This window comes from Mastomys coucha, unplaced genomic scaffold, assembly GCF_008632895.1.
Source record: "Mastomys coucha isolate ucsf_1 unplaced genomic scaffold, UCSF_Mcou_1 pScaffold21, whole genome shotgun sequence".
In the NCBI taxonomy this organism is placed as follows: Eukaryota; Metazoa; Chordata; class Mammalia; order Rodentia; family Muridae; genus Mastomys; species Mastomys coucha.
In genome coordinates, this window is record NW_022196904.1 from 167,106,543 (window position 1) to 167,116,342 (window position 9,800).

General features: G+C 42.1%; 1 protein-coding gene across 1 annotated transcript in view; it reads right to left on the minus strand.

Moving 5' to 3' along the window:
• The window catches only part of Ankrd1 (ankyrin repeat domain 1), a 9,161-nt gene extending 6,769 nt beyond the window's left edge, over positions 1-2,392 (minus strand). Inside the window, exons 1-3 of the mRNA XM_031384824.1 lie at positions 2,276-2,392; positions 1,726-1,905; positions 735-872 (exon numbers count right to left, since the gene is read on the minus strand). Coding sequence (XP_031240684.1) covers positions 735-872; positions 1,726-1,905; positions 2,276-2,302 — 345 coding nt within the window. The 5' untranslated portion in view covers positions 2,303-2,392. The remainder of the gene's footprint in view (positions 1-734; positions 873-1,725; positions 1,906-2,275) is intronic.
• Positions 2,393-9,800: the final 7,408 nt, after the last annotated feature.

The following is a 9,800-nucleotide window of genomic DNA, read 5'->3' on the forward strand; positions in this document are numbered from 1 at the left end:
GGAAGAGACAGACAGGAAGAGAAGGGAGAGGAAGAGACAGAGGAGGAGAAGGGAGAGGAAGAGACAGAGGAGGAGAAGGGAGAGGAAGAGACAGGCAAAGGGGAAGGGAGAGGAAGAGACACATAGGAGAAGAAGGAAGAACAGAGGAGAAGGGAGAGGAAGAGACAGAGGAGGAGAAGGGAGAGGAAGAGACAGAGGAGAAGGGAGAGGAAGAGACAGAGGAGAAGGGAGAGGAAGAGGCAGGCAAAGGGGAAGGGAGAGGAAGAGACACATAGGAGAAGAAGGAAGAACAGAGGAGAAGGGAGAGGAAGAGACAGAGGAGAAGGGAGGGGAAGAGGCAGACAGAGGAGAAGGGAGAGGAAGAAACAGACAGGAGGAGAAGGAAGAGGATGGTCATAAAGAATACAGGAGGAAGTGGAAAAGAACAAAGAGAAAGATTGAGGAGAAAAGGGAGAAAGGGGAAAGAAATAGAAAGTGGCCATGAGCTTTGCAGTTGTCTTCCCTCCACAGAACTCATCTCTGCCATCTATGTGGGGACTCACCCCTGCAACCTATGTGGGGACCCACCCCTGCAACCTATGTGGGGACCCACCCCTGCAACCTATGTGGGGACTCACCCCTGCAACCTATGTGGGGACTCACCCCTGCAACCTATGTGGGAATTCACCCCTGCAACCTATGTGGGAACTCACTCCTGAAACCTATCTGAATGTACAATAACCAACAGTCCTTACAATAATTTCAGGTTCTGGTTCCTTCACAACTGGAACTTTAGTTTTCTTGTATTTTTTTCTCTTCTTCAGTTGGACAATTATCTCAAGGTCTTCTAAGTTTTCAAGCTTTGATCTTTGTTCTAGTTTTTTCTTTTTAAGCTAACGGAAGGAAAAGAAATGAAGTGTTAAAAAATATATAGTGAGTTCTACAGAGTTACCTAAACAGAGTCTACATAGTCTGAGGGAAGAGTGTGAGTGGTTTGAGGAAGGGAGATTTAAAACTTTCAAGGAAGTGTCTAACTTCAGTGATTTTTTTTTTTCATTAAAGTATCTGGGGTCTGATTTTAACCTAAGTCATATTTACTTTCTTTGCTTGTAGAATTAGCCCTTGACTAATTGGTTAGAGGCACGGCATAGCCTCTCAGTAATCATTTTATAATTAGTACCGTAAACCCCAGATTTCTATAGACTTTTTTTCCTCATTCTCAAAAACTAACATATGTTTTACCCAGGGATAGAAAATACAGATAAAGTTCTCAAATACCGATGCCATTCTCTCTCAAGAGTCTCTGAAACAGAGATTACTGCTGCACTTCTAAATTTGTGTTAGTAATCTATAAAAATTCAATAAGTACATTTCAATAAACACAACAAGCTTATTCTATGATCTGTGGGCCACAATTCATGTTATCAAAAAGAACAAATAGCCTTGGCTCAAATTAAGTAGGCAGTGTGTGATATTGGAGTTTTTCTGGTTATCATTATCTTTCTGTCCTTCGATCAAAATGTGGTCATAGCACATTCAGTCATTGATTCAACCCTCCATATAGGAGGAATCCAAAAATGATTCCCGCAGTCATTTCCATGCACTGCTTCTTCGCATCACATGGTTCAAATCTGGTGAAGAGACATCTTTAGAGCAGTTTTTTATTTATTTTCCTCCTCTCTTTCCCTCTTCCTCAGGGACCTCCATACCCCACCCCCACTAGTAGATTTCGCGGGAGGGCCTCACCTCTGCCTCTCGCAGTTTCTCACTTTTCCGTTGTTCCTCCCCCAGGTTCACACTGTTGGCCGGAAGTGTCTTCAAGTCCTCTTGCTTCTCCAAAGCAACAGTAGCTTCATATTCTCCATTTCTGAACTCCCCAGGAAGGAATGCCCCTGCGGACCCATGGCTGTTCTTTTTGCCTGTTACCTGTATGTGAAGAAGATGCTGACGTCAGGAACAAAGCTACCCACCCGGGGGTAACTGTCCACAAAAGATGCCACAGAATGTCCTTCCTCCTCAATGACAGCCACCTCCAGGCAGTGCACTGTCAGGAGCATAGCTCCAGGTATCCCAGGATGACCTTCCAGTGCCTGCCTTCCTCTCCCACTTAAGATAAGTATAGGTTGGCACATGAAAACTTACTTTTAACCCACACACGACCACCTTCTCTTAGGAAGTCACTAACGCCAACCCCACATTATTCCTGAGAAAGAAAGACCACCTGGATTTCCAAATAAAAGCCAAGATGAACCAGGTTTTGTCAGATAGGGAAAAAAAAAAAAGATGTCTTACATACCAGCTCCTCTACTCTCAGTACCATCATGTTGGCAGCTTTCCTCTCTTGTGGCTGAACCCCTGGAACTGGCCCTGTGGAGTCCCTCTGCACCAGCCCATTATATAGCTAGGGCTGGGTGAGATAATCTTCCAGCCTGGGAAGCCAAGTCACACCCCTTCCCCCACCAGGGGCCAATTCAGAGGCAGGTGAATTTTCATTCCAGACTTAGTGTCTGGGAAGCCCAAGAGGGAGATGACAAGCTGGCGGCAGCGTATGCGAATCAGGAAGAAATGTGAGAGGGCCATTCCATTGGCAGTGACCACACCGCTCAGCAATGCGAGTCATCCTACATATCGGGAAGCCAGGGACAGCTGCCTGTTAATATTGCACCACATCGCTGCTCCTTTTCCTTCTTTGTCAGCTTTCATATGACTAACCTATCAAGAAAATGCAAGCACTGTGCATCACACTCACAGCAATATCTTTCTGATAACTGGACTTATCAGCACTCCAGTTGGCTGGGAAGTGTGGCTTTGGGACACCCTATTCCTGGGGGTGATCAACCCGAGGGGAAGGAGATGGGTCTGGGTGCCACTTGTCTATATCTGTTTGGAATTCTCTGGAGTGATGTCTGTGGCTAAAATGGCCCCGTGACATGCCATCGTACCGGCATTATGAGAAATTGAAAGCATTCAGGAATTCACTTTTACTCTATGGTGTCACTGGCCATAATTAGTGCACCGCAGGCTCACCGTGTTCTAAAACAGAAGACTAATCAGAGTATTTACCTCAAAATGGGTCAGAGTGGTCCAGAGACAGATATGAGTCCAGTTATTAGCAGAATCACAACTTTGAAGCTGTCAGTACAGTTTCCCAACACTGTGGGGAAAGCTTAAGCAAGCCAGGGACAAATGTGCGTTTGAAGCTGGAGACTCATGGGCTAATGATAGAGCATCTGCCTAGATACACGGGGCTCTCGTGTTCTATTCCTAACACGGAAACAAAAAGGCCACAGGCTTTGCTGTTGAGAGAGGCAAAAATACTTGTTTCTGGCTTATCATTGCTGAGATATTAAAATATGAAAAAGATAAACATTTATATCTTTTTATAGTTTGAGGAAAAGATTCTATTGTAAGAGCCACATAAAATACTTTTTATTTTTTTATGAAAGGAGTGAAGGGGGTGTCAATCGAAGAGGGAAACATTAATTAGGGTGTTACGTTTTTTATGTTGGCTGTTGTATGTCTGTCCCTCCTCACTCACCGTTCAGTGAACATGGTTGCTATTCTTACTCCACCCTATTTCAGCAGTTCATCCAGTAAATTGTATTTCTAGAACCTTTAGAATGAGACATTGCCCTGAAAACCAACACACTAATTCCTTGTCCTTCGAGGGTTCTCCTCTCCTAGTGCTCTGTCCTGTCTGTCCTGAGATGCTATCAAAGCACAACTGTTGGTCTTCTCATCTTCATGGTTAACACTATCTTCTTTGGTCTCTTGAAGTGACAAGTAGCTATGGCAGCTTTTCTCATTCCTGTGATCTTTTGTTCCAAGCCTGACTCAGAACTAAGGGGGAGCTGAGAGTTGAGACCTTTCCTTTGAGGAAGGACTTTGGGCTATTGAGCAGTCTTGAATCCCTGAGTATTTTGTGCCTCCCTAATTCAAACAAGGCCAAGGATCTCGATTCACAGAGACAACACCTAGGCACAGAAACATCAGGCAACTTGCTACAGATGGGGAGCTAGATGAGAAGCAGAAAATCATGAGACCAGATAAAATTTCCTGGTGCAGTTCCTACCTAGAATTACTAAGAGCCCCAACAAAACTGATTAAAGGCTTATCTGTGAACACATCACTTCGAAGAATGCAGAATGGATAGAAAGGCTTTCCCAAACCTTCCCTCTCCCCACCCAGGTGATTTTCCCTAGAATCGTGTGGAGGCCTCAAGCTGTGGTGACCCTCAACCATAAAATTATTTCATTGCCACTTCATAGCTGTAATTTTCTACTGTTATGAAATGCAATGTAAATATTTGATGTACAGGATAGATGATATGTGACCCCTGTGAAAGTGCTTTTTGACTTTCAAAGGGGTCAAGACCCCGAGGTTGAGAACAGCTGCCATAAAATCAGGCTGATCTTGAAAGAGAAGCTCCAGGAAATCCCAATGAGCACTTTGTAGAGGAGGGGACTTGCAGAAGTGTTGGAATGGGCTGAATTTCACAAGGGAATGGGCTAGGACGTGGTCTTGGGTGGCAAAGCCACTGTCAGGCAGGCTTTTCCCCTGGGTTAGGTTTGTCATTGTTAAACATGAGAGGATCCGTTTTTGATCGTTTATTCTGGTTTGATATTGGGGTTTTCACAGTGCTGGGCATAAACACAATGCTTCATGCATGTCTATAAAAATGCTGTACCACTGATATACATATATACACACACACATACACATATACATATACACATACACGTACACGTATACGTATACATATACACATTTGCTTAGATGCATTTAGGTCCCCAACAACAGATAGGGTAAATTGTATTTTAATGATTCGTACTCATCAAAACTTCTCAACTGAAAGAGAGAGAACTCTCATCACTACCAAAGAAGCTTCCTTCTCATAAAAGCTCACGTGTGTAGTAGACAAACTCAGAGGTTTGTGTGTTGGCTTCATCACAGTCTCTGGGCATAACCTTTCTTTGCCAAGATGGATTAGAGCAGCAGATCTCTTAGCCGCATTCCCAGTCATTTAGCAACATAATATGAAATATCTTTGATGAGGACCAGCGAGAGAATGGCACCAGAGCTCAGCTGATGGGATGGCACAACCATTGCCATCTTCTTGGGATTTGTGTACTGATAGATGAAATGAAAGATAACCAGAATTATATGTGAGTACACTATTGCTGTTGCTGTCTTCAGACACACCAGAAGAGGGCATCAGATTCCATTATAGATGGTTGTAAGCCACCATGTAGTTGCTGGGAATTGAACTCAGGACCTCTGGAAGAGCAGTCAGTGCTCTTAACAACTGAGCCATCTCTCCAGCCCCAATAATCAGAATTATAATCCTCTGTTCAGAAAGAATGTGTGAGGGAGAAGAACATCCCTTACTGGCACCCAGCTCCTGAAACAGATCCTGAGACACTACCTGGGGTTCCGGTGTTATAGTTCAACTCCAAGGGTAATTTTGTCGTTCTGCATAAATACCAAATATTTCATTTTAACCCATCTCGCTCTATTTTTAATGGCAAAGGTAATGTGCACATCCACTTTTAAAGATCAATAACATACAGATTGTTGCTCAGTTGAGCTCTTACTAAGTGTTAACTTTGATATATGACTTTTCCACTCACTAGTAGGCCCTGGAGATCATTCTCTACCAGCACAAACAGATCTAACTCATTATTTTAAGAGCTGGATGATTTGGAAATGCATATCTTATTTGACCTCTCTCCTATGCATGAGCATGGCAGATTTTTTTTTTTTACAGTGGTTGCTTTTATTTGCTATAACTGAAGGCTTTTAAAAATCACATCAGATTTTATTGTTATTAACATTCCTTGACCTTAAAAAACCTAACTAACACTAAAAGGAGAACCCCAAGGACTGTAGCCAGATTCTGACTTGGAAAACATCTTGTTCCACTGTAGTGGCACTTATAATTGTTCCTTTGCCATCCCCTTAATAGCCTCCAGGTCCCAGCTCCTGCTCACCTTCCTTGGCTCAGACAAGCATCCAAACATCACAGCCAAGGATGACTCATTGGAAAACACCAAAGAGAAGTCAGAAAAGTAAGCAAACAAGATTTAAAGCTGTTTCCCTCACCTGCTAACCAGGAATGGAATTACTCATATTTGAACAACTAAAAAATTCTAGAGACTTTTTTTTTTTTTTAACAGAGTCGTGGCATCCACTGTCAAGAGAAGAGCATACAAACTGAAATGCTTCTACTCTAGGCTCTGGATAGGACTCTCCTGAGGGGACCAGAGACTTCCTTTTCAGAATACTGGAGAACTCCTGTCAGGAGGTAGGTGAAGGCTGGAGGTCTGATTCTCACACCTTGATACAGTCTATAGAAGAAATCCCAGACAAGCCCCCAACGTGATGCAGTCTAGAGAGTCTTGGTTGGATTCGTTTTCTCTGCCAGTTAAAGAAAACAGGGGGTGGGGGGTAGGGGGCGCGATGAAGCACAACAGACAGCAGTGAAGAAATCTTACCACAGACAGAATTAGCAGGTAAGATATTTATTGGGGAATGGGAGTCACATGCAACACAGAAAAAGACTCTCTGCAAGCAGAGAAGGGTCTCGGGAAGCCAAAAAATCAAGTCTCTCCTCAAGGGCTGTAGGTTTTAAAGACTTTGAAGAGTTTTCTTCCCCTAATCTAGGGTTCATCGGTTTGAAAACAGATAGGATGCTTGATTGAGATCCAACTCTTGAGTGAGATCCAGCCTTCAACTTGTTGAGCCAGTCCATCAGAGGGAACCTGTTGATGGGAGACAAAAGCTGCCAAGCTTGTCTCAAGTCAAGAGGTTGAGGAAGAAACTGGCCACCTTGGAAATTCTTCACTATTTTTTTTTTTTTTTAAACCTAGCCATGGCCTCTCTTCCTATGTGTCTGCATACCAGGACGTCTCTCTGACTCCTGGTCTCTCAGCCCAACAGTAAGAGTTAATAAAGTATCTTGGTTGATTTTGCTGTTCATCTCAACCAGAGGAGAAACAGTTCCACAGACCCTAGAGTTAAGGCATGCTAGTCGATGGACAGTGTCCCGTAGAAAAGTTTAGTCAAAGCAAATGCAACTAACTCTATTCCAGCAATTGTCTTGCCCTAACTTTCAAGATCTGACTGACTCCTAATGTTCACTCTGGGCTTGGGACTTCAAAGGCATAGACAAAAAAAGCTAGACACTCAGTGGGGCTAAATAAACATTTAGCTGAACTCCAGTGGGATTCTTAAATTCATTTCCCAGCTAAACCACCTAGCTTGAACCCCTCTTTTAGTGAGAAATAAATCGCACCATTTCTCATGTTAATTGACAGGTAATCCTCTAGTTGTAAAGAGAATTAAAGGTAAAAGCTTGAGGGTTGAAGTCTCTGCACGGTAGGACTTCATTGTGATCCTTCAAATGCTAATGAACCCTAAAGAGTGCAGCCTCCCAGTTAGAGCCCCCAAGATGTAAAGGATTTAGGAGACTGGAACAGTTAGAGGGCAGTGAAGCTTAAAAACAAAACCAAGGCAAAGTAAATGAAACAAAAGACAAAAACCTTACACCCCAATACTCCAGGTAAACAAAAGGTAAATCTCTGCATTCCAGAACAAGTATTGGTGTTTGAAAACCCTTTCTACTGAGTTCTAATTTCCAATCAATTTTGAGAACATTACTCTAGGATGCAGATTTACATCTGGATATGCTCTTTAGTTGTACTACACAGTTCAGCTAATCTGATCTTGGCCTCAGAATTAGATTATTAATGACTTTGTCTTTACAAAGACCATGGGAAACGAACAAATTAACAAGTTAATAAAACGTACTCATTTCAGGCTGAGCATGTAACTTGTAGCCTTGATCGCAGAGTTCCCACCTGTCCCGTCTTAGGTTTGGTTCCCAACATGAAGGAAAAAAAAGAGGAAAATTACTCATTTAATATTTATTTAGTTCTACTGTGTGTCGGATACTTTTCTACATACACAACAACAATAACAACAACAAAACCACAAACTCCTTTGCCCTTGTGGATTTATAGTTTTGCTGAATTATTTAAGGGAAATTGCTGTGTAACTTCATCAGCCTTCAGTGAAGGAAGAGGAAAGAAGGTGGAAGCTATGGTGTGTGTGTGTGTGTGTGTGTGTGTGTGTGTGTGTGTGTGATGAAGATGAAGAGACAGGAAACGCCATTTGTTCAGGCTGCTTTTATATTATACCCTCCTAAATAACTTTTACAATTTCTAGTCCTTGGATCACAAAAATAGAACTTTGAACAAAAAAAATTCTAGGGATCCAAAGTTTAATTGAAACCAACTACAACACTGTGTATAGACAGCAACATTGAACCTGCAAAAGTTCAAAAATGGAACATGGTTATAAGGATTTCGCCAGCCCAGTGAGCAGCCAACACCACACTTCTCCAATTTCATTTATTTTAAAGCCACAGTTTCTATTGACATGAATTAAAATATCAACATCAATCTGGGACCCAAATCAAATCAACCATAGTGATAACTTTGAATATCTTTATCTTCCTGGGTTTACTAAGTAGCCCAAAGATTGAAGAAAGATCAGGAGGAGGGATAAGAGATGGAGAAAGAGAAAAGAGATGGAAAGAAAGAGGGAGTGAAGGAAGAATGAAAGGAAGGAGTGTCATTGTGAGGCCCATACTGGCTTTGAACCCATGATCTCCAAGCTTCATTCTCTTGAGGGCTGGGATTACTGATGTACCACTGTCAGCCCTGTGCTTTATTGCCTCTGCTGTGACTCAAAGCTCTTTCCTTTGTGAGAAGTGGTCAGAAGAGCTGCCTGTGACTTTCTATTAAAATTCATACCCCCCCCCGAACAATAGGTTATTGTTTAGTCTTCTTTGCTAATTTCCATAGTTTTAGAAAGGCAAAACCCTTAAGAATCATCCTTCTCAGGCTGAGATAAGGATGACCTTCCTATCTATTACAACTTTAAGAAGAATCAGTTAAAATATGATTGCATAATTATTCTCCCTCAACTTTTTGAAAGGGCAAATTTATTGTGGATGGTGGGAAATTGGTACTGAGGCAGGGCTGTATTTTTAAAATTATTTTTTCAAAAGAAGTCCAATTGTCATAGCAACGCTCTGAAAAGATTCTGATGCAACTTTGGAATTACTTCACACCCAATTACATAGGACATCCGCTTGGGATGAGAGATAAATGCTTCTGTGACTGCAAACATTGGAAGAAAATCCATCTTAACATTCTTAGTCATTTATTAAAGGAGGGGGAAATCGTTTTCAGAATGCAATTTCTGACTTCAAGAAAGATTATTGCAAAAAAAAAAAAAAGTGTCTTGGTACAGTTGTGGAATTTCCTAATAAAACAGAAACTGCCACCGGCTATCTTCACTAGAAACCCTTGCAATCAGAGGAGAAACTGACAGGACATTGTCTATCCTTGGGCCATCAGTAATGCCCAGGAACAGGCAGGTAGACACTAAGGACTAAGACTTCTGACCCATCAGAACTGTGACACAAGTTTCTTGTGCCTTACCTATATCCTGTACTGGTCTATTTGCCTCTTCCTAACACCAGGAAAGAATAACACCAACAACAACATTTACTGAGCCTTTCTACAATGACTTCTGTTTACCAAAAGCAGAGAAATGATTGAAAATTGAAGTTCCTGCTAAGGGATGTATGTAAACTACCACAGACCTTCCATGAAGGCAAAGCTATCCTCAGAGGCTGCTCCTGATAAGCTTTCATTTTTGGAAGCTAAATGGGGCTTTGATATTGTCTCATCCGGTCTCCTAATTTCAGATGTTGAAACAAGCAACTCCTCAAGGTGTGTCTTCTTAACTTG